Raw genomic sequence first — 26,548 nt, forward strand, 5'->3', positions numbered from 1 at the left:
CGTGGATACTCGTGGCAATCCCCAGGGAGCAGATGTCCATCTCGTCCGCCGTTTTAATGGGAACTCCCAATCCGTGAGCCAGCGCCAGCAGCTGCTCCGTCACCATGGCGTCCTTCCCCTCCTTGTCCATGCGGGGAAAAGCTGAATCCGCCAGGGCGAGCAGCGCCGTGCGATAGGCGAGCGTTGTTTCTCCAACCACCTTCCGCCGATCGTAGAACTGGTGGCGACAGGTCGAGGGCGGCCCGAACACCTTGGCCAACAGGTGCAGCGCGGCCTGGAGCGTTGAGCGGGACGACCTCGGGGCAGACGTGAAGGCCGCAAGCGCGTCGTCGTCGAGCATCGCTGGCAGCGCGCGCAGGGCCGTGGTGTCGGACCACCCCGACATTTCTTGATGCGCGATGAACCGTCGCTGGAAGGCTCCCCAGTCGCCCCCGTCCGCCTTGAACACCGACAGCGCGGGCAATCGTTGCTGGAGAACTCGATCGTCGTCGTCGTCGTTGGAACGATTTTTCCGCGCGCTGCTGTGGTTGTAGAAAATGTCGGCTCCCTCTGCAGGCGCAAAATGGAGAGCTCCGGCGCTCGCCGATGACGCGGGCTGCGCTGTGTGGAGACCTCTGGCCACGTGGTGTCCGCGTTTCCCGCCAACCGGAGGCGGACCCTCAAAAATGGCGCCAACTCCCAAACTTTTGGCGCGAAACGCCTTATGGCGGGAACACTCCAGCCGCGCCGCCTCTTCCAACCCCGCAGGCGTTCCACCGGCCGCTGGAACGGAGATCTCTGCCAAGATCGCCGCGGCGGCGAGCAGCAACTCCGCCAGGCGGGAGTGTGCGTCCTGCAGGCTGGTGTCGGAGGCGGGCGGAGCATCGGCCATTTCCGCGAAGTGCTGCATCGGCGGCAACTCCTCGTCCTCTCCTCCCGAGGGTGGTGTCACCGGTACGTCGTCGTCTCCCCGGTCTTGCACGTAGGAACGAGAAGTCTTCCTTGTGTCCATTCTCCTTGAAGACAGGTTTACTTCTGACGCCAGTTGTAAAGTAGTAACTCGGCAGGAGACGACTTCACGGGTAGCACACTCTTTATTTTCACCAACTTGTAGTTACACGGATGACTAACACCCTACTTCGTTACACGGGTGACCAACACCCACTTAGCTACACGGGTGACGGACACCCACTCAGCTACGACTTCGTTACACGGGTGACCAACACCCACTTAGCTACACGGGTGACGGACACCCACTCAGCTACGACTTCGTTACACGGGTGACCAACACCCACTTAGCTACACGGGTGACGGACACCCACTCAGCTACACGGGTGACCAACACCCACTCAGCTACACGGGTGACCAACACCCACTTAGCTGTACTGACACGGGCTCTTACGCCCTGTAGCCTTCCGGGACACACCCAGCCGGGGTGCCCGTCTCGGCTCTGGGTACCACCGTCCCGACCCACACGGGCGTCGGACTACGGTCCCCCCAGTCTCGGCTCCGAGCCACACAGGGCCCCTACCTCCTCCACCCCGTCTTCGGTCTTCAACTGGTTAACACTCAACCACGAGTGCTCTCGCGCGTCCCCCTTTATACCCCTCCTGCGGACGTCGCTGAGAGTACTCACTTATCTGACCAATCACTGCGCACTCGCTACGATCCTCTTTTCCCAGCTTGTGTGAGCGCGCCTCACCACCGGCGCGCGCGTCCATGCCACGCCCACACCGCGTGCCCAACCCCGCGCCCCGTGATCCATCACTGCCGGCGCACGTCAATACCACCACTACATTTGCATAGACCACAATACCTGCGGTCATAATGCAAACAAAAAACATAACTCTGATAATATATGCACTGTCCTTGAAGTTGATTGGTCCACACCAGAGACAGCTTTCCTTAGAGCCTAGTCTCACATGGGTTCTAAGGAAAGCTGTCTCGGGTGTGGACCAATCAACTTCAAGGACAGTGCACATTCACTATCAGAGTTGTGTTTTTTGTTTGCATTATGACTGCAGGTTTTGTGGTCTATACAAACATGACTCCTTGTAAAAAAAAGGTGTCAGTTTTGTTGCCAGATAGAAGGGTAAAAAAACAATTATCATATTTTTTACTGGCAAATGAAGTTCCAATGGTGTAAGTAGAACGTGTTGTCTATATTTATTTAAAGTTGTGCATTTTAATGTGACGTCACATTTCTCCAACACCTTCCCCCCCCCCCCTCGTCACACATCGTCACAAATGTCTGACCCCGCCCCCCCCCCCTAGGTGCGTGACGTCATTTATGGACAACCCCTAAGATGTTCAAACGCCAAATAGAAACCTTTTGTAGGGATTCGAGTACTGCTGCATTTACCACACCCAGTCCTTGTGGTGAACATACAAACAAACACGCTATTATTATAATTAAACTTGCATTTGCCTTGAAAAAACTATTATTATGATAATTGTTTTTTTACCCTTCTATCTGGCAACAAAACTGACACCTTTTTTAACGAGGAGTCATGTTTGCATTGACGCAGTCATAATACAAACAAAAAACACAACTCTGAAAATGTATGCACTGTCCTTGAAGTTGATTGGTCCACACCCGAGACAGCTTTCCTTAGAGCCTAGTCTCACATGGTGTTGGACCAGATGACGCCTTTTGGCGGTATTGTGGTCTATGCAAACATGACTCCTCGTAAAAAAAGGTGTCAGTTTTGTTGCCAGATTAAAGGGTAAAAAAAACAATTATCAGAGTTCCGTTTTTCTCGGATCAAGTCTAAGAAAGTTTCCGTGACCCCGCGTTACACACGGACACGCAGAGCCCCAATGCATTAACCCTTTGATCAACGTCGCCGGTTCCCAACGGCAATGCAACTTCGCCCCAGAGGTCGCAACCAGGTACCCAATACCCGTACCCTACCCGATACCCGGCTACCCGTACCCAGCCGGGTAAGGGTATCCGTTTGCGACCCTGGTGCGGCCGGGTACGGGTACGGGTAATCCGTGAGTCACTGGTGAGTCACCGTTTGTCATCACATAGAAGGGAAATAATAAAATAATAATCAAAAAAATAAAACATAATAAAATAATTCTCACAAGAATTATTTTATTATGTTTTATTTTTATCATTGTATTATTTCCCTTCTACGTGACTTTACCGAAAGAACCAAGAAGGGTGGTTTAATGTTGTTGAGTTCACTGGTGAGTCACCGTTTGTCACTCATTTCCCAACGTCTTGTCTCTTCTCACAATTCAAGTTCCTAGAATCAACCCACCCACGCCTGCAACATGGCTTCATCCCAGAGGTCGCAATCAGGTACCCGATACCCGTACCCGTCCCGATACCCGGCCGGGTACAGGTAGCCGGGTATCGGGTAGGGTACGGGTACGGGTACCCGTTTGCGACCCTGGTGCGGCCGGGTACGGGTAAGGAATCAAAACCCGTGTGCGACCTCTGCTTCGCCCTAAAAGTTTAGAAAAATATGGCTCGATCTCCGCTGGAGTTTTGACGCACCCCGTGTTATAGGCGGAAGGACAGGAGCGGCCAACGGGACAGAGCTGGCTCGCGCACAGCTGCGTTCGGCCTCGGTCGCAAAACGCTTGAAAGTGAGTTTGTGTGAGCTTTACCTTCCGGGCTCTGGATGGGCGGCAGGAACGACGACCGCTCCAGTCTCCCCCTGTAGATATGTCCGTCCAGTCCCAGAATGTGGATCTCCTTCTGCAGCGCATGGACCATGAGCGCACACGTGTGCTCCAGATTAGCAACGGGAGGGAGGGGGGGGAGGGTCACATGGTGCCAACATCAAATCTCAGCTGTCGAAAGATTCTAGATTTGAAGCTTCTTGATACAGATATTTTGCTGTGACAGTTTCACCTGAAGACGGAAGCTTGTGTTGCCTCCGAAACGACGTGATTTTATTGTTTTTATTCGTTTTTATTAATTTTAATTTCATTTTTTACCTACGTGACTTTACCGAAAGAACTAAGAGTATACTGTCGAAAGATGTCACACAGACTCGTTGTGCGTGACAATGCATTTTCGTGAAAAAAAATTCCAAAATTTGACACTGTTTATTAGGGGAAATTTTTATTATTATTTAATTACCATAGGTGGCAGCCATCTCAAGCCAGAGGACGAGAGGACTCTAGCCGCCCCGATGCCACGCATATAAAGGATTTATAGTGAAAAACTTTGTTTTTAAGGGTTTTACTTGTTATTTATTTTAGCTTACTTTTATTAATTAAACATTTTTTACCCACGTGACTTTACCGAAAAAAAACCTAAGCATATGAATCCTTGCTGCAGTCACGAAAGCTTCAAATCTAGAAGAAAGAAAAAAAAAGTGGTTCGGCACTGACCGTGCGGGAGGCTGGAACGCCGGGCACCTCGCCGGCACGGACCATCTGGCCGAGGGGTGGTACGCGTGCCACACGCTTGCCGCCCGTCGAGTGGACCGCGTGGATCGTGTGGACACCACCGCACGGCCTCAGCGAGGGCCGTGTGGACAGCGACGTCGGAGCCGCCGGGAGCCGCACGCTGACGCAGCGGCCAGGGCGAGGGAACAGCGTTGTTCACAAGCGTCTCTCTGTGTTTGTCTCTGTGTCTGTGTGTGTGTCTCTCTGTGTGTGTGTCTGTCTGTCTGGGTGTGTGTGTGTCTGCGTGTGTGTCTCTGTGTGTGTGTGTGTCTGTCTGTGTGTGTGTCTGTCTCTGTGTGTGTGTGTGTCTGTCTGTGTGTCTGTGTGTCTGTGTGTCTGTGTCTCGTCTGTCCGTCTGTCTGTCTGTCTGTGTCTCTGTCTGTCTGTCTGTCTCTGTCTGTGTGTGTGTCTGTGTGTGTGTCTGTGTGTGTGTCTGTGTGTCTGTCTGTCTGTGTCTCGTCTGTCTCTCTGTCTGTCTCTCTGTCTCCGTCTCTCTGTCTGTCCGTGTCTCTGTCTGTTTCTCTTTCTATCTGTCTCTCTGTCTCTGTCTGTCTCTCTGTCTCTGTCCGTCTCTCTGTCTCTCTGTCCATCTCTCTCTCTGTATGTCTGTTTGTCTCTCTGTCCGTCTGTCTCTCTGTCTGTCTCTGTCTGTCTCTGTCTGTCTCTCTGTCCGTCTGTCCCTCTGTCTGTCTGTCTCTCTGTCTGTCTGTCTGTCTGTGTCTCGTCTGTCCGTCTGTCTGTCTCTCTGTCCGTCTGTCTGTCTGTGTCTCTGTCCGTCTGTCTCTCTGTCTGTCTATCTGTCTGTCTCTCTGTCTCTGTCTGTCTCTCTGTCCGTCTGTCTGTCTGTGTCTCTGTCCGTCTGTCTCTCTGTCTGCCTCTCTGTCTCTCTGTCTGTCTCTCTGTCTGTCTCTTTGTCTCTCTGTCCGTCTGTCTCTCTGTCTGTCTCTCTGTCTGTCTCTCTGTCTCTGTCTGTCTCTCTGTCTGTGTCTGTGTCTCGTCTGTCCGTCTGTCTGTCTGTCTCTCTGTCCGTCTATCTGTCTGTCTGTCTGTGTCTCGTCTGTCCGTCTGTCCGTCTGTCTGTCTGTCTGTCTCTCTGTCCGTCTGTTTGTCTGTGTCTCTGTCCGTCTGTCTCTCTGTCTGTCTCTCTGTCTGTCTCTCTGTCTCTTTCTGTCTCTCTGTCTGTGTCTGTGTCTCGTCTGTCCATCTGTCTGTCTGTCTCTCTGTCCGTCTGTCTGTCTGTGTCTCTGTCCGTCTGTCTCTCTGTCTGCCTCTCTGTCTCTCTGTCTGTCTCTCTGTCTGTCTCTTTGTCTCTCTGTCCGTCTGTCTGTCTCTCTGTCCGTCTGTCTCTCTGTCTGTCTCTGTCTGTCTGCCTTTTACGTGACTTTACCGAAAGAACCAACAAGATGAATCCCTGCAGTCACGAAAGCTTTAAATCGAAACTCCTCTATCATTTTTCATTGCTGGAGGGGTTACCCCCCCCGCCCCCCAAACACCTGAAGATCCTGGCTCCACCACTGAGTAAGCGAGTGAGCGAGTGATTCGTTGCGGCTGCAGCTGAAAACATTTTTTTTTACTTTTACATTCCAGTCGTCGAGACAGCGACAGGGGGAAAACAATTTAAGCCAAACCATCCATTGGCCAACCTCTCCACGCCGCTGGATAAGCGGCATCCCCAGCGCTGAAAGAATAAGCACCTGGCAAGCCCCTGGGAGTTCTTCTGCGTTGATGTCGCCACTGCAACGGTGATCAGACGCCTGGCAAAAAGGAAAGAGACGAAACGCACGTGGCGAATGTTAAACGCGAGCTGGGCAGTGCGGTGTGCAGCGAGAGAGCATTTGTGTGTGTTACGCGTGTGCGCATGTGACGGTTTCAGTTTCGAACGTTGGTCTTCTCAAAGTCGTGGGGCTTTCTAGCGGGAACGCTGTAACGCTCACATTGTCACGTTCTGTGGTGTGGGTGAGTGGGTGAGTGAGTGGGGGAGTGAGTGAGTGAGTGGGTGAGTGAGTGAGTGGGTGAGTGGGTGAGTGGGTGGGTGAGTGGGTGGGTGGGTGAGTGAGTGAGTGAGTGGGTGAGTGAGTGGGTGAGTGGGTGGGTGGGTGAGTGAGTGGGTGAGTGAGTGAGTGGGTGAGTGAGTGGGTGATTGAGTGGGTGAGTGAATGGGTGAGTGAGTGAGTGGGTGAGTGAGTGGGTGGGTGAGTGAGTGAGTGGGTGAGTGAATGGGTGAGTGGGTGGGTGAGTGAGTGAGTGAGTGGGTGGGTGAGTGAGTGGGTGAGTGGGTGAGCGGGTGAGTGAATGGGTGAGTGGGTGAGTGAATGGGTGAGTGAGTGGGTGAGTGAGTGAGTGGGTGAGTGAGTGGGTGAGTGAGTGTGTGGGTGGGTGAGTGAGTGGGTGGGTGAGTGAGTGGGTGAGTGGGTGAGTGGGTGGTGAGTGGGTGGGTGGGTGAGTGAGTGAGTGGGTGAGTGAGTGGGTGAGTAAGTGAGTGGGTGGGTGAGTGGGTGAGTGAGTGAGTGAGTGAATGGGTGATTGAGTTAGTGGGTAAGTGAGTGAGCGAGTGAGTGAGTGGGTGAGTGGGTGAGTGAGTGAGTGAATGGGTGATTGAGTTAGTGGGTAAGTGAGTGAGCGAGTGAGTGGGTGGGTGAGTGAGTGAGTGAGTGGGTGAGTGGGTGAGTGAGTGAGTGGGTGAGTGAGTGAGTGGGTGGGTGAGTGGGTGAGTGAGTGTGGGAGTGGGTGAGTGAGTGAGTGAGTGAATGGGTGATTGAGTTAGTGGGTAAGTGAGTGAGCGAGTGAGTGGGTGGGTGAGTGAGGGAGTGAGTGGGTGAGTGGGTGAGTGAGTGAGTGAGTGGGTGAGTGAATGAGTGAGTGGGTGGGTGAGTGGGTGAGTGAGTGTGGGAGTGGGGGAGCATGTGAATACGTGGGTGGGTGAGTGAGTGTGGGAGTGAGTGGTGGAGCGTGTGAATATGTGGGTGGGTGAGCGAGCTTGTTAATACGTGGGTGGGTGGGTGGGTGACTGAGTGAGTGAGTGAGTGAATGGGTGAGTGAATGGGTGAGTGAGTGAGTGGGTGACTGAGTGAGTGGGTGGGTGAGTGAGTGAGTGAGTGGGTGAGTGAACGGGTGAGCGGGTGAGCGGGTGAGTGAATGGGTGAGTGAGTGAGTGGGTGAGTGGGTGGGTGGGTGGGTGAGTGAGTGGGTGGGTGGGTGGGTGAGTGAGTGAGTGGGTGAGTGGGTGAGTGAGTGAGTGGGTGGGTGAGTGGGTGAGTGGGTGGGTGGGTGAGTGAGTGAGTGAGTGAATGGGTGAGTTAGTGAGTGGGTGAGTGGGTGGGTGAGTGAGTGAGTGAGTGGGTGAGTGGGTGCGTGGGTGAGTGGGCGAGTGAGTGGGTGAGTGGGTGAATGGGTGAGTGAGTGAGTGGGTGAGTGAGTGCGTGGGTGAGTGGGTCTTGCTATCTCAGGCCATACCCAACAGTGTCTAATATAAGGTCTGGACCCTTGAGCTCTGAGTGAGATAGAGAGCTCTGGGATTTGAATGGATGTGTGATGCGGTTTGCACGACAGGGATAAACCACGTGGAAAGGGACCATTCTTTAGCCGATATCAAAATGATGGGAAAAAAATTAAGAATGGGATTCACCCTTTTCAGAATCTTAAGCACCACCACTTAGAATAAGGGGCCGTCCATAAATGACGTCACGCGATTTTGGAGGATTTTTGACCCCCCCCCCCCTCGTCACACGGCGTCACAAAAAGTCAGACCCGCCTCCCCTAAAATATGACGTAACAAAGCTCTGCCCCCCACCCCCCAAAACCATATTTCCATTTTGAAAATAAAAATGCTTCAAATCGCTTTAAGCTATCGTCATTGTAGTGCGTATTTAATGTGGCCTCTGCACTCTGATGTTGTAAGAGTGTTGTAACAATTAGTGTTATAACAATTCTATATTTATTTAAAGCTGCGCATTTTGATGTGACGTCACATTTCTCACCCCCCCCTCGTCACACATCGTCACAAATGTCTGACCCCCCCCCTCCCCCCTAGGTGCGTGACGTCATTTATGGACGGTCCCTAACCCATTTTTTCATTTCGAAATGATTACCACGCTCATCTTCTTGGTTCTGTCGGTAAAGTCACGTAGAAGGGAAGTAATAAAACAATAAAAATAAAACATAATAAAATAAAATCATTCTCACGACGTTTCGGCTACTGCTTGCGTTGTAGCCGAAACGTCGTGAGAATTATTTTGTGATGTTTTATTTTTATTATTTTATTACTTCCCTTCTACGTGACTTTACCGAAAGAACCAAGAAGATGAATCCCTGCAGTCACGAAAGCTTTAAATCGAAATATTACCACGCTATGTACAATTTTATAATCGCTGTAAAGCGCCTTGGCAAAGGCGTTCTATGAATGACATTAAGGCAATATAAGAAGATGAAGGCTCCAGTCATTTCTCTTTTACCCATCGCGGATAAACGCGCCGAACGGATTCAATGTTCAAAACTCACGGGGCGGGCACGGGTAGGTCCAGGGGACGGTCACACGAGATGCAGTGGAAACGCGCAATCAGTTGCCTGCAAGTAGAACAAAAATATGACTCATCTTCCTGGTTCTTTCGGTAAAGTCACGTAGAAGGGAAGTAATAAAATATTAAAACATAATAAAATAATTCTCACGACGTTTCGGCCACAACGCAAGCAGCCGTCCTCAGGTGGAGAACAGGTCTGTCGGGGAGTCTTCACCTGAGGACGGCTGCTTGCGTTGTAGCCGAAACGTCGTGAGAATTATTTTATGTTTTATTTTTATTCTTTTATTACTTCCCTTCTACGTGACTTTACCGATAAGTGCCAAGAAGATGAATCCCTGCAGTCACGAAAGCTTTCAATCGAAAAATATGACTTTGAAACCCCCCGCCCACCTCCTACGCATTCCACAAGTAGTACTAATCCCATATCTGCATTTCCCATAAATATGCGAAATTCCTCTTGATATGCAAATTATTTGTCAAGGCGCTCTTCGCCCCTCCAACCCAGCTTAAATATACGCTGCCAAGCTTGGTGGTGTTTCATTCAGACGCTGTCTTTCCGACAGACCTGTTCTTCACCTGAGGACGGCTGCTTGCGTTGTGGCCGAAACGTCGTGAGAATTATTTTATTATGTTTTATTTTTACTATTTTATTATTTCCATTCTACGTGACTTTACCGAAAGAACCAAGAAGATGGTTTCGTTCAGTCGCTTCGCACGCAACGCCCCCAAGTCAGCGAGCAGCAGCAGACTATCGCCGTCCGTGCCAGTCCAGCGCTGAGTCTCATCTCAGCCCAGAGGTCGCAACCGAGTACCCGATACCCGTACCCTACCCGATACCCGGCTACCCGTACCCGGCCAGGTACGGGTACGGGTACCCGTTTGCGACCCTGGTGCGGCCGGGTACGGGTAGGCCGTGAGTCACTGGTGAGTAACCGTTTGTCACTCATTTCGGGTAGGGAACGGGTACCCGTATCCGGCCGGGTACGGGTACCCATTTGCGAACCTGGTGCGGCCGGGTACGTGTACGGGTAAGGAATCAAAACCCGTTTGTGACCTCTGTCTCAGCCCCACTGCCGTTCCCACCCCGCTGACACCGAGAGGGGGAGGGGGGAGAGAGAGGGATGGGGGGGGGGCAGCCGACCTGCGGAAGCCGGCGGCGTCGTCCGCTTGTATCTGCTCGCCGTCCTGCAGGCGGCGTTTGACGGCCCGCCAGCGCGCCTCCAGCTCCCGTCTCAGCGGGTCCAGCTCCATGCGGTCCAGCTGCGGCAGGGACGTCGTGTTCGCCCGTTAGTTCACCCGTTCGTCCGTTAGTTCACTCGTTCGTCCGTTAGTTCACCCGTTCGTCCGTTAGTTCACTCGTTCGCCCGTTAGTTCACTCGTTCTTCCGTTAGTTCACTCGTTCTTCCGTTAGTTCACTCGTTCGTCTGTGAGTTCACTCATTCATCTGTTAGTTCACTCGTTCAATCGCTAGTTCACTCATTCATCTGTTAGTTCACTCGTTCAATTGTTCGCTCATCCGTCAAATCATTGAGCGGGTCCAGCGAGATGTTAAATACCTCGCCTGGTGTACAGGAGGTTTGATCCCGACCCTGACGCCTGCTGCTGTGTATTTGGAGTTTGCGTGTCTCTCTCTCTCATCATCATCACGGTGGCTAGGAGATGTTGACTACCTCGCCTGGTGCACAGGAGGTCGTGGGTTCGATACCGACCCTGACGCCTGCTGCTGTATATTTAGAGTTTACGTGTCTCTCTCTCTCTCATCATCATCACGGTGGCTAGGAGATGTTGACTACCTCGCCTGGTATGCAGGAGGTCGTGGGTTCGATACCGACCCTGACGATGCCTGCTGCTGTATATTTGGAGTTTGCGTGTCTCTCTCTCCATGGTCGCGTGGATTTTTCTCCGGGTCCTCCGGAGTTATTTGGCCGCTCTAAACTTCCGCCACTTCGTTGGGCCATCATTTGTGGCCGGGTCGCTTCTGAAAAAGAGCTACACGGAGCTCAGTGGGACCTTACCTGGTAAAGTATAAAAAAAATAGTTGTAATCTTCTTCTTAGTTCTTTCGGTAAAGTCACGTAGAAGGGAAATAATAAAATAATAAAAATAAAGCATTATAAAATAATTATCACGACGTTTCGGCCACAACGCAAGCAGCCGTCCTCAGGTGAAGAACAGGTCTGTCGAGAAGACAGCGTCTGAATGACTCTGAAACGTCGTGAGAATTATGTTTATTATGTTTTATTTTTATCATTTTATTATTTCCATTCTGAAAGAACCAAGAAGATGAATCCCTGCAGTCACGAAAGCTTTGAATCGAAATTTAAAGAGTTGTCCCTTGCTTGTTATTCGACGCGTGTGCGGCGATGACGCAGCCACCGATCGAGGGTTGAATTCGAACCGCGTTGTGTGATCGGCATCGCGCTCGCTGCAGCTGCTGATGCCTTCAGGGAAGTCGTGAGGACTCTACACGCAACTGCGCACAATTATGTGAGTCACTTATAACTGCTTTGCCGTTACTTATTGCCAATTATGGACTCAGACTATTGTTCTATCATCTCATAGAGTCCCTGGCACGTAGTAATATACAACTACACAGTGGCAGTGGGGGAGGGGGGTGGCAAAATGCCACTTTTTTACGAATAAACCCCAATGATCCGATCGAAATTACCTCCTGCCAGCGGGCGTTCGACACTTCACGTGGCAGCCTCAAGGTGCACATGGCCTGGCACAAGCGTCGTGGTGACGTCACCGCCACTCAGTGTCGAATGGCGGTTGTCGTTATTGTTGTTGTGCGCATGGGGTTGGGGGTGGTTTGTGAGGTCGTTCGTGACCTCCTGCCAGCGGGCGTTCGACACTTCACGTGATAGCCTCAAGGTGCACATGGCCTGGCACAAGCGTCGTGGTGACGTCACCGTGAATGGCGGTTGTCGTTGTTGTTGTTGTGCGCATGGGGGTGGGGGGGCAGTGGTTTGTGGGGTCGTTCGTGACCTCCTGCCAGCAGGCGTTCGACACTTCACGTGGCAGCCTCAAGGTGCACATGGCCTGGCACAAGCGTCGTGGTGACGTCACCGCGAATGGCAGTTGTTGTCGTTGTTGTTGTTGTTGTGCGCGTGGGGGTGGGGGGGCAGTGGTTTGTGGGGTCGTTCGTGACCTCCTGCCAGCGGGTGTTCGACACTTCACGTGGCAGCCTTAAGGTGCACATGGCCTGGCACAAGCGTCGTGGTGACGTACACCGCCACTTAGTAGCGAATGGCGGTTGTTGTTGTTGTGCGCGTGGGGGTGGGGGGGTGGTTTGTGTGGTTGTTCGTGACCTCCTGCCGGCGGGCGTTCGACACTTCACGTGGTAGCCTCAAGGTGCACATGGCCCGGCACAAGCGTCGTGGTGACGTCACCGCGAATAGCAGTTGTTGCTGTTGTGCGCATGGGGGTGGGTGGGGATGGTTTGTGTGGTCGTTCGTCCTCCCACCTTGCTGTCCATGCGGGCCACGAGCATCTGGGTCTGCCGCTGCCAGTCGCCCTCCTGGCCGCTCACTCGCTGCAGGAGGCCGTCCATCATCGCGTGGAGGCGCCCCGTCGCCTCCGAGAAGAGCGAGCAGCTCACCTTACCGTCCAGCGCGTGCTTGTCCGCCTTCTGCAATGGCAAAGATCCAACCGCCGCCGCCACCCCCCCACACACAGAGGTCGCAAACGGGTTTTGATTCCTTACCCGTATCCATACCCGAAATGAGTGACAAACGGTTACTCACCAGTGACTCACGGCCTACCCGTACCCGTACCCGGCCGTACCAGGGTCGCAAACGAGTACCCGTACCCGTACCCGGCCGGGTATGGGTAGCCGTACGCTACCCGTACCCGTACCCTATCCGAAATGAGTGACAAACGGTTACTCACCGGTGACTCACGGCCTACCCGAACCCGTACCCGGGCGAACCAGGGTCGCAAACGGCTACCCGCACCCTACCCAATACCCGGCTACCCTTACCCAGCCGGGTATCGTGTAGGGTACGGGTATCGGGTACCCGATTGCGACCTCTGGGATGAAGCCATGTTGCAGGCGCGGGTGGGTTGATTCTAGGAACTTGAATTGTGAGAAGAGACAAGACGTTGGGAAATGAGTGACAAACGGTTACTCACCAGTGACTCACGGCCTACCCGTACCCGTACCCGGCCGCACCAGGGTCGCAAACGGGTACCCGTTTGCGACCCTGGTGCGGCCTCACGAACAGCGCTCACAGTCTGCGTAGGCGACGTGGTGATGGTAGTGGTAGTGGGTTTGGGGGGGGGAGGTGATTTTTGACCGGGTGAACACGCAAGCCGCGTGCTTACCACTTCGATGTCCGTGTCGACTTTGACCCTGTCGGCTTTCGTCTCCTGCAGCTGCTCCAGAGACTCCGCCAGGCTCTGCAAGTCGGCGCACACGACACAGGCAAAGATCCCCCGTGTAGCCTTCAATGGGCTTTTGAGGCAAGTGCTCAGAGCGAGTAGCGGCACGGCACACGAGGGGGGTGTGTGGCCAACAATCACGCCCAGCCGCCTTTGTCTCCCCCAGTAGCGATGTTTACACACCGCACCGGGGTACTCATTGGAGGCTGAGTCGACCTAGGGGAGGCCCCGGGACCGGTTCAAATAATCGCCACCGGAGTTGGTCTTGGAGCGAGAATTGAACTCGGGTCGCCGGGTTCGTAGTGCAGCGGTTAGCTGCACACACGGTGGCTAGGAGATGTTGACTACCTCACCTGGTGTACAGGAGGTCGTGGGTTCAATTCCGACTCTGACGCCTGCTGCTGTATATTCGGAGTTTGCGTGTCTCTCTCTATCATCATCATCATCACGGTGGCTCGGAGATGTTAACTACCTCGCCTGGTGTACAGGAGGTCGTGGGTTCAATTCCGACCCTGACGCCTGCTGCTGCTGTATATTTGGAGTTTGTGTGTGTCTCTCTCATCATCATCATCACGGTGGCTCGGAGATGTTGACTACCTCGCCTGGTGTACAGGAGGTCGTGGGTTCAATTCCGACCCTGACGCCTGCTGCTGTATATTTGGAGTTTGCGTGTCTCTCTCTCTCATCATCATCATCACGGTGGCTAGGAGATGTTAACTACTTCGCCTGGTACACAGGAGGTCGTGGGTTCAATCCCGACCCTGACGATGCCTGCTGCTGTATATTTGGAGTTTGCGTGTCTCTCTCTCTCATCATCATCATCACGGTGGCTCGGAGATGTTAACTACCTCTCCTGGTGTGCAGGAGGTCGTGGGGCTGGGTGGGGGGTGAGAGGGGTGGGGCTGGGTGGGGAGGGGCTGGTCACCCCGTGGTGCCCTTATAAAACTCAACGTTTAACCTACTCACGCCGGCTTGTGCCCGCCCTCACAGTCGGGCATATTTGCGGAAAACACCACGCCGCCGTTGACCTTGCAGGCCATTGACCGAGCAACCCAACGTGTTCCTACCAGCTCCCTCCGCAGCAGGACAAAGTGTTGTTCATAGTGAACACCTGAATGTCCTTGCGAGTGGCATCTCCTTCGTCCACGAGTCGAGCCACCTCCCTTGACAGTTCCCGGAGCCCGGACTCATCCTACGCACGGAACAGAGAGGGGTTTCAGGCTCTTCAACACGTGGTGGTGGTGGTAGTGTAACGGGTTCCGGAGACACTTGTAGAGGTAACTTCTTTATTACAATCAAACAGCACTCCAACACTCCAACTCTCCAACAGTCCAACTCTCCAACAGTCCAGATACTCTGTTACCGCTTAGGTACACAGCCTAGGTACACAGCCTAGATACTCTACTCTGGCTACGCTCTGGAACTCGCCCTCACAAGGACGTAGAGCCGGGAGTTCCAGAGTCCCACCACTGGCCCTCACAGCATCCCAGGGTCCTCAGATGGCTGGTCTTGGGTCTTGGGTCTTGAGCTACGACTGGCCTCGATCGGCCAGGGCGCTGCCCTTTTATGCCTCGTCCCCAACGAGGGGTGGGGTTGTGTGCGCCCCCAGATATCCCACAGAGCACACACAGCCCCCCCTGTTGGTGGCACCAAGGGGCTTAAGCGTCTGACTCGCCTGGGAACCCAACGTCTGGCGCCAAGGGTCCCACAGCTCCTAGCAACCCCTCCCTTCTTATGTCACTACAGTAGCAGCGATCAATGTCATCCATGATTGAGGGGTTTGTTGTTGGGGTTGGATCGCGTGAGTTTGTAAAATGTGTCGTTAGTAGCCGCCACCAGCTGACACGGCGAACTAGTGAGGGTTGTCGCGTAAAGAGAACGTGGCCAATTCGTCACTAGTACAGCACTAGTGTGTAGTGTAGTGTATAGTGTAGTGTATTAGTGTATAGTGTAGTGTATAGTGTAGTGTATAGTGTGGTGTATAGTAGTGTATAGTGTGGTGTATAGTATTGTAGTGTATAGTGTAGTGTAGTGTGTAGTGTATAGTGTGTAGTGTAGTGTGTAGTGTAGTGTATAGTGTAGTGTATAGTGTAGTGTATAGTGTAGTGTATAGTAGTGTAGTGTATAGTGTAGTGTATAGTGTAGTGTATAGTAGTGTAGTGTATAGTGTAGTGTATAGTGTAGTGTGTAGTGTAGTGTATAGTAGTGTAGTGTATAGTGTAGTGTGTAGTGTAGTGTATAGTAGTGTAGTGTATAGTAGTGTAGTGTATAGTGTAGTGTATAGTGTAGTGTGTAGTGTAGTGTATAGTGTATTGTATAGTAGTGTAGTGTATAGTGTGGTGTGTAGTGTAGTGTATAGTGTAGTGTATAGTAGTGTAGTGTATAGTGTAGTGTATAGTGTAGTGCGTAGTGTAGTGTATAGTGTAGTGTATAGTAGTGTAGTGTATAGTGTAGTGTATAGTGTAGTGTATAGTAGTGTATAGTAGTGTATAGTGTAGTGTATAGTAGTGTATAGTGTAGTGTATAGTGTAGTGTATAGTGTAGTGTATAGTGTAGTGTAGTGTATAGTGTAGTGTATAGTGTAGTGTATAGTGTAGTGTATAGTAGTGTATAGTGTAGTGTATAGTAGTGTAGTCTATAATGTAGTGTATAGTGTAGTGTATAGTGTAGAGTATAGTAGTGTAGTGTATAGTGTAGTGTATAGTAGTGTATAGTAGTGTAGTGTATTGTGTAGTGTATAGTGTAGTGTATAGTAGTGTAGTGTATAGTGTAGTGTATAGTAGTGTATAGTAGTGTAGTGTATAGTAGTGTAGTGTATAGTGTCGTGTATAGTATAGTGTATAGTGTAGTGTATAGTGTAGTGTATAGTGTAGTGTAGTGTATAGTGTAGTGTATAGTGTAGTGTATAGTGTAGTGCATAGTAGTGTATAGTGTAGTGTATAGTAGTGTAGTCTATAATGTAGTGTATAGTGTAGTGTATAGTGTAGTGTATAGTAGTGTAGTGTATAGTGTAGTGTATAGTAGTGTATAGTAGTGTAGTGTATTGTGTAGTGTATAGTGTAGTGTATAGTAGTGTAGTGTATAGTGTAGTGTATAGTAGTGTATAGTAGTGTAGTGTATAGTAGTGTAGTGTATAGTGTAGTGTATAGTATAGTGTATAGTGTAGTGTATAGTATAGTGTATAGTGTAGTGCACATCGCATCTGAAAGCCAAAATCTGCCGCTGCTGCGACGACCGGAGTTTGCGTGACGATGGTTCATGCTTGCGGGGGTGATTGGGGGGCCAATGGTGGTGGGGGTTCAAGGCAAAGGGGGGGGGGTGGTTTGAGGGGGGCCACGGCGGTGGTGGTGGCGGCGGGGGGCTACCTGGGATCGGCTCGTGGAGTCGCGCTCCACGCGCTGACGCAGCCGTGCCACCTCCGCAACTAGATGAGTCAGCTCCGAGCGGGGTTCTGAAACGAGATGGATGGAGGAGGGGTTGGTGGGGGCTCAAGTTTCAAATTCACTTCTTAATTTGACAAAGGTAAAACTCAATCTCGATTTGAAGCTTTCGTGACCGCAGGGATTCATCTTCTTGGTTCTTTCGGTAAAGTCACGTGGGTATAGAAAAAAAATTAACCCGTAAAAACAAAGTTTTTCACTATAAATCCTTTATATGCGTGGCGGCTAGAGTCCTCTCGTCCTCTGGCTTGAGATGGCTGCCACCTATGGGTCAGATGATTGCCCGCCACCATTAAGCAATTGGTAATTCAATATTATTTATTTTTACCTAAAAAGTGTAAAAATTTTCACGAAAATAAATTGTCACACACAACGAGTCTGTGTGCAAAATGTCAGCTCGATTGGATCACGGGAAGTGGGTTAAAAAACGACCGAAAGATTTGCACGGTCGTAAGCAAGCAAGCACGCAAGCAAGTGAACTCACTCTCTAACACACTCTCTCACTCACTCTCTAACTCACTCTCTAACTCAGTCTCTAACTCACTCTCTAACTCACTCTCTAACTCACTCTCTAACTCACTCTCTAACCCACTCTCTAACTCACTCTCTAACTCACTCTCTAACTCACTCTCTAACTCACTCTCTAACCCACTCTCTAACTCACTCTCTAACACACTCTCTCACTCACTCTCTAACACACTCTCTCACTCACTCTCTAACTCACTCTCTAACTCACTCTCTAACACACTCTCTCACTCACTCTCTAACTCACTCTCTAACTCACTTTCTAACTCACTCTCTAACTCACTCTCTAACTCACTCTCTAACTCACTCTCTAACCCACTCTCTCACTCACTCTCTAACTCACTCTCTAACTCACTCTCTAACTCAGTCTCTAACTCATTCTCTAACTCACTCTCTAACTCACTCTCTAACTCACTCTCTAACTCACTCTCTAATTCACTCTCTAACTCACTCTCTAACTCACTCTCTAACTCACTCTCTAACTCACTTTATAATTTATTCACTCTCTAACTCACTCTATAACTCACTCTATAATTCACTCACTCTCTAACTCACTCTCTAACTCACTCTCTAATTCACTCTCTCACTCACTCTCTAACTCACTCTCTAACTCACTCTCTAACTCAGTCTCTAACTCATTCTCTAACTCACTCTCTAACTCACTCTCTAACTCACTCTCTAACTCACTCTCTAACTCACTCTCTAATTCACTCTCTAACTCACTCTCTAACTCACTCTCTAACTCACTCTCTAACTCACTCTCTAACTCACTTTATAATTTATTCACTCTCTAACTCACTCTCTAACTCACTCTCTAACTCACTCTCTAACTCACTCTCTAACTCACTCTCTAACCCACTCTCTCACTCACTCTCTAACTCACTCTCTAACTCACTCTCTAACTCACTCTCTAACCCACTCTCTCACTCACTCTCTAACTCACTCTCTAACTCACTCTCTAACTCAGTCTCTAACTCATTCTCTAACTCACTCTCTAACTCACTCTCTAACTCACTCTCTAACTCACTCTCTAATTCACTCTCTAACTCACTCTCTAACTCACTCTCTAACTCACTCTCTAACTCACTCTCTAATTCACTCTCTAGCTCACTCTCTAACTCACTCTCTCATTCACTCTCTAATTCACTCTCTAACTCACTCTCTAACTCACTCTCTAACTCACTCTCTAATTCACTTTATAATTTATTCACTCTCTAACTCACTCTCTAACTCACTCTCTAACTCACTCTATAATTCACTCACTCTCTAACTCACTCTCTAACTCACTCTCTAATTCACTCTCTCACTCACTCTCTAACTCACTCTCTAACTCACTCTCTAACTCAGTCTCTAACTCATTCTCTAACTCACTCTCTAACTCACTCTCTAACTCACTCTCTAACTCACTCTCTAACTCACTCTCTAACTCACTCTCTAACTCACTCTCTAACTCACTCTCTAACTCACTCTATAATTCACTCACTCTCTAACTCACTCTCTAACTCACTCTATAATTCATTCACTCTCTAACTCACTCTCTTATTCACTCTCTAATTCACTCTCTAACTCACTCTATCATTCACTCTCTCACTCGCTCTCTCATTCACTCTATAATTCACTCACTCTCTAACTCACTCTCTAACTCACTCTATAATTCATTCACTCTCTAACTCACTCTCTTATTCACTCTCTAATTCACTCACCATGCAGCATCTGCTCCAGAACTCCGATGCGTGCCTCCGCCTGCTGCTGCCGGGCTGGGAGACGTCCGATCGTGAGCAGCGCCACCTCGGCGGGCGGATCCGTCGCTCCCTCTCGCTCCGTCTAGGCCGGCGACAACAACAACAACAACGATGATGACAACAACAATGATGACAACAACAACAATGATAACAACAACAACAATGATGACAACGGCGACAACAACAATGATGACAACAACAATGATGACAACGGCAACAACAACAATGATGACAACAACAACAATGATGACAACAACAATGATGACAACGGCAACAACAACAATGATGACAACAACAACAATGATGACAACAACAATGATGACAACGGCAACAACAACAATGATGACAACAACAATGATGACAACGGCAACAACAACAATGATGACAACAACAACGATGACAACGGCAACAACAACAATGATGACAACAACAACGATGACAACGACAACAACAACGATGACAACAACAACGATGACAACGACAACAACAACGATGATGACAACAACGATGACAACGACAACAACAACGATGATGACAACAACAACAATGACAACGACAACAACAACGATGATGAAAACAGCAGCAACAACTACAATGACAACGACAATGATGACAACAACAACGATGACAACAACAACAATGACAACAACGACAATGATGACAACAACAATGACGACAACAACAATGACAACAACGACAATGATGACAACAACAATGACGACAACAACAATGACGACAACGACAATGATGACAACAACAATGACGACAACAACAATGACAACAACGACAATGATGACAACGACAATGATGACAACAACAATGACGACAACAACAATGACGACAACAACAATGACGACAACAACAATGATGACAACAACAATGACGACAACAACAATGATGACAACAACAATGACGACAACGACAATGATGACAACAACAATGACGACAACAACAATGACGACAACGACAATGATGACAACAACAATGACGACAACAACAATGACAACAACGACAATGATGACAACAACAATGATGACTACAACAATGATGACAACAACAATGACGACAACAACAATGACGACAACAACAATGACGACAACAACAATGATGACAACAACAATGATGACAACAACAATGACAACAACGACAATGATGACAACAACAATGACGACAACGACAATAACAACAACGACAATGATGACTACAACAATGACGACAACAACAATGACAACAACGACAATGATGACAACAACAATGATGACAACAACAATGACGACAACAACAATGATGACAACAACAATGATGACAACAACAATGATGACAACAACAATGACAACAACGACAATGATGACAACAACAATGATGACAACGACAATGACGACAACAACAATGATGACAACAACAATGATGACAACAACAATGACAACAACGACAATGACGACAACGACAATGATGACAACAACAATGACGACAACAACAATGATGACAACAACAATGATGACAACAACAATGATGACAACAACAATGATGACAACAACAATGATGACAACAACAATGACAACAACGACAATGACGACAACGACAATGATGACAACAACAATGACGACAACGACAATGATGACAACAACAATGACAACAACGACAATGATGACAACAACAATGACGACAACAACAATGACGACAACAACAATGATGACTACAACAATGACGACAACAACAATGACAACAACAACAATGATGACAACAACAATGACGACAACAACAATGACAACAACAACAATGATGACTACAACAATGATGACAACAACAATGACGACAACGACAATGATGACTACAACAATGATGACAACAACAATGACAACAACAACAATGATGACAACAACAATGATGACAACAACAATGACGACAACAACAATGACGACAACAACAATGATGACTACAACAATGACGACAACAACAATGACAACAACAACAATGATGACAACAACAATGACGACAACAACAATGACAACAACGACAATGATGACAACAACAATGATGACAACAACAATGACGACAACAACAATGATGACTACAACAATGATGACTACAACAATGATGACAACAACAATGACGACAACAACAATGACGACAACAACAATGATGACTACAACAATGACGACAACAACAATGACGACAACGACAATGATGACTACAACAATGACGACAACAACAATGATGACAACAACAATGACGACAACAACAATGACGACAACGACAATGATGACAACAACAATGACGACAACAACAATGATGACTACAACAATGACGACAACAACAATGATGACAACAACAATGATGACAACAACAATGATGACAACAACAATGATGACAACAACAATGACGACAACGACAATGATGACTACAACAATGACGACAACAACAATGACGACAACAACAATGATGACAACAACAATGATGACAACAACAATGACGACAACAACAATGATGACTACAACAATGACGACAACAACAATGACGACAACGACAATGATGACAACAACAATGATGACAACAACAATGATGACAACAACAATGACGACAACGACAATGACGACAACAACAATGATGACAACAACAATGACGACAACAACAATGATGACAACAACAATGATGACAACAACAATGACGACAACAACAATGACGACAACAACAATGACGACAACAACAATGACGACAACAACAATGATGACAACAACAATGACGACAACAACAATGATGACAACAACAATGATGACAACAACAATGATGACAACAACAATGACGACAACGACAATGATGACAACAACAATGATGACAACAACAATGATGACAACAACAATGATGACAACAACAATGATGACAACAACAATGACGACAACGACAATGATGACAACGACAATGATGACAACAACAATGATGACAACAACAATGATGACAACAACAATGATGACAACAACAATGATGACTACAACAATGATGACAACAACAATGATGACAACAACAATGATGACAACAACAATGATGACAACAACAATGATGACAACAACAATGATGACAACGACAATGATGACAACAACAATGATGACAACAACAATGATGACAACAACAATGATGACAACAACAATGATGACAACAACAATGACGACAACGACAATGATGACAACAACAATGATGACAACGACAATGATGACAACAACAATGATGACAACAACAATGATGACAACAACAATGATGACAACAACAATGATGACAACAACAATGATGACAACAACAATGATGACAACAACAATGATGACTACAACAATGACGACAACAACAATGACGACAACAACAATGATGACAACAACAATGACGACAACAACAATGACAACAACGACAATGATGACAACAACAATGACGACAACAACAATGACGACAACGACAATGATGACAACAACAATGACGACAACAACAATGATGACAACAACAATGACGACAACAACAATGATGACAACAACAATGACGACAACAACAATGACGACAACAACAATGATGACAACAACAATGATGACTACAACAATGATGACAACAACAATGACGACAACAACAATGATGACAACGACAATGATGACAACAACAATGATGACAACAACAATGACGACAACAACAATGACGACAACAACAATGACGACAACAACAATGACGACAACAACAATGATGACAACAACAATGACGACAACAACAATGACGACAACAACAATGATGACAACAACAATGATGACTACAACAATGATGACAACAACAATGATGACAACGACAATGATGACAACAACAATGATGACAACGACAATGACGACAACAACAATGACGACAACAACAATGACGACAACAACAATGACGACAACAACAATGATGACAACAACAATGATGACAACGACAATGATGACAACAACAATGACGACAACAACAATGACGACAACAACAATGACGACAACAACAATGATGACAACGACAATGACGACAACAACAATGACAACAACGACAATGATGACAACAACAATGATGACAACAACAATGACGACAACAACAATGACAACAACGACAATGATGACTACAACAATGACGACAACAACAATGACAACAACGACAATGATGACTACAACAATGATGACAACAACAATGACGACAACAACAATGACGACAACGACAACAATGATGACAACAACAACGATGATGACAACAACAACAATGATGACAACAACTACAACGACAACAACAACGAAAACAACCACAACAACTACAATGACAACAACAACAAGGAAGAACAAGCATGCACACCCGTGGGTTCTGTAACGCGGTGGTTCGAGAGGAGAGTTCTACTGACGCTGCTTCTGCTGTTGCTGTGCCAGGCTAGGTGCAGGAGGTCACGAGACAGACCCAGCAGGTGCCATGGGTCGGCCGACTGAGATGACCACTGGTAGATGTATCACCAGCTGTACCCCCCTACTGTGCCAGGCTAGGTGCACACTCATACACACTTACACAAATCCCCACAACACACACACACACCACACACACACAACACACACACACTACACACACACAAACCACACACACACACCACACACACACACCACACACGCCACACACACACACACACCACACACACACCAGACACCACACACACCACACACACACACCACACTACACACAACACACACCACACACAAACCACACACACACACCACACACACCACACACACACACAACACACACACACCAGACACCACACACACCACACACACACACCACACTACACACACACACCACACACACCACACACACACACCACACACACACACACCACACACACACACCACACAGACACACACCACACACAACACACACACCCCACACACACCACACACACACACACAACACACACACCCCACACACACCACACACACACAACACACACACCACACAAAACACACACCACACACAACACACACCACACACCACACACACCACACACACACACCACACACACACACCACACACACACACCCTCTCCACACACCACACACACACACCACACACACACACGCCACACACACACCACACACAACACACACATACCACACACACACGCCACACACACACCACACACAACACACACACACCACACACACCACACACACACACACCACACACACACAACACACACCACACTACACACAGACACACACACACTACACACACACACCACACACACACACAGACACACACACCCTCTCCACACTCCCCACACACAGACACACACACATACACACACACACTACACACACAGACACACACACAGACACACACACCACACTACACACACACAGACACACACACCCTCTCCACACTCCCCACACACACACCACACATACACACACACACCACACACAGACACACACACAGACACACACACCACACTATACACACACAGACACACACACCCTCTCCACACTCCCCACACACACACACCACACATACACACACACACACCACACACAGACACACACCCTCTCCACACACACCACACACACACTACACACACACAGACACACACACCCTCTCCACACTCCCCACACACACACACCACACATACACACACACACACCACACACAGACACACACCCTCTCCACACACACACACCACACTACACACACACAGACACACACACCCTCTCCACACTCCCCACACACACACACACCACACTACACACACACACACCACACACAGACACACACCCTCTCTACACACACCACACACACACACAGACACACACACACAGACACACACACACATACACCACACACTACACACACACTACACACACACACAGACACACACACTACACACACACACAGACACACACACCACACTACACACACACAGACACACACACACCCTCTCCACACTCCCCACACACACAGACACACACACTACACACACACACTACACACACACACTACACACACACACAGACACACACACACATACACACACACACCATACACTACACACACAGACACACACACAGACACACACACACTACACACACACAGACACACACACCCTCTCCACACTCCCCACACACACACACCACACATACACACACACCACACACAGACACACACACAGACACACACACACTACACACACACACAGACACACACACCCTCTCCACACTCCCCACACACACACTACACACACACACTACACACACACACAGACACACACACACATACACACACACACCACACACTACACACACACTACACACACACAGACACACACACACTACACACACACACAGACACACACACCCTCTCCACACTCCCCACACCTGCAGCTCGTGGCTCGCTCCGCTGTCCTCCCCGCGCAGAGCGGCCAGCAGGCGGGGCCACGTGACCAGCGACCCGGCGCCCTGCGGGAAGGCGCCCAGCCAGCGGGCAGACTGCTCCTGCACAGATGGCCACGGTCACCACCACTAGTACTACACACCACACACCACCACTACTACCACCACACACCACCACACACTACTACCACACACCACCACCACTACTACCATCACTCGCTTACTCAACCACACACTCGCTCATCCACACCCTCACTCACCCATACACTCACTCACCAACTCACCCACCAACTTACCCACTCACTCACCCACTCACCCACTCACTCACCCACTCATTAATCCACTCACTCACCAGCTCACCCACTCACCCACCCACTCACCCACTCACTCACTCACCCACTCACCCACACACTCACTCACCCACTCACCCACTCACTCATTAATCGACTCACTCACCCACTCACTCACTCACCCACCCACCCACTCACCCACTCAGTCACCAGCTCACCCACTCACTCACCCACTCACTCACCCACTCACCCACTCACTCACCCACTCATTAATCCACTCACTCACCAGCTCACCCACTCACCCACCCACTCACCCACTCACTCACTCACCCACTCACCCACACACTCACTCACCCACTCACCCACTCACTCATTAATCCACTCACTCACCCACTCACTCACTCACTCACCCACCCACCCACTCACCCACTCAGTCACTAGCTCACCCACTCACTCACCCACTCACTCACCCACTCACTCACCCACTCACTCACCCACTCATTAATCCACTCACTCACCAGCTCACCCACTCACCCACCCACTCACCCACTCACTCACTCACCCACTCACCCACACACTCACTCACCCACTCACCCACTCACTCATTAATCCACTCGCTCACCCACTCACTCACTCACTCACCCACCCACCCACCCACTCACCCACTCAGTCACCAGCTCACCCACTCATTCACCCACTCACTCACCCACTCACTCACCCACTCACCCACTCACTCACCCACTCACTCACCCACTCATTAATCCACTCACTCACCAGCTCACCCACTCACCCACCCACTCACCCACTCACTCACTCACCCACTCACCCACCCACTCACTCACCCACTCAC

At 49.1% G+C, this 26,548-nt stretch overlaps 1 protein-coding gene across 2 annotated transcripts in view; it reads right to left on the reverse strand.

Moving 5' to 3' along the window:
- The window catches only part of LOC133358673 (glutamine-rich protein 2-like), a 64,684-nt gene that overhangs the window by 9,803 nt on the left and 28,333 nt on the right, over positions 1-26,548 (reverse strand). For both annotated transcript variants that reach the window (XM_061577090.1, XM_061577089.1), the window contains exons 4-14: positions 25,394-25,510; positions 18,957-19,077; positions 16,654-16,739; positions 14,400-14,480; positions 13,232-13,306; positions 12,372-12,536; positions 10,048-10,166; positions 8,887-8,952; positions 6,084-6,143; positions 4,333-4,510; positions 3,601-3,691 (exon numbers count right to left, since the gene is read on the reverse strand). In XM_061577090.1, the coding sequence (XP_061433074.1) occupies positions 3,601-3,691; positions 4,333-4,510; positions 6,084-6,143; positions 8,887-8,952; positions 10,048-10,166; positions 12,372-12,536; positions 13,232-13,306; positions 14,400-14,480; positions 16,654-16,739; positions 18,957-19,077; positions 25,394-25,510 (1,159 nt within the window). The remainder of the gene's footprint in view (positions 1-3,600; positions 3,692-4,332; positions 4,511-6,083; positions 6,144-8,886; positions 8,953-10,047; positions 10,167-12,371; positions 12,537-13,231; positions 13,307-14,399; positions 14,481-16,653; positions 16,740-18,956; positions 19,078-25,393; positions 25,511-26,548) is intronic.

This window comes from Lethenteron reissneri, chromosome 63, assembly GCF_015708825.2.
Source record: "Lethenteron reissneri isolate LAM-NWPU_2019-01 chromosome 63, ASM1570882v1, whole genome shotgun sequence".
Classification (NCBI taxonomy): domain Eukaryota; kingdom Metazoa; phylum Chordata; class Hyperoartia; order Petromyzontiformes; family Petromyzontidae; genus Lethenteron; species Lethenteron reissneri.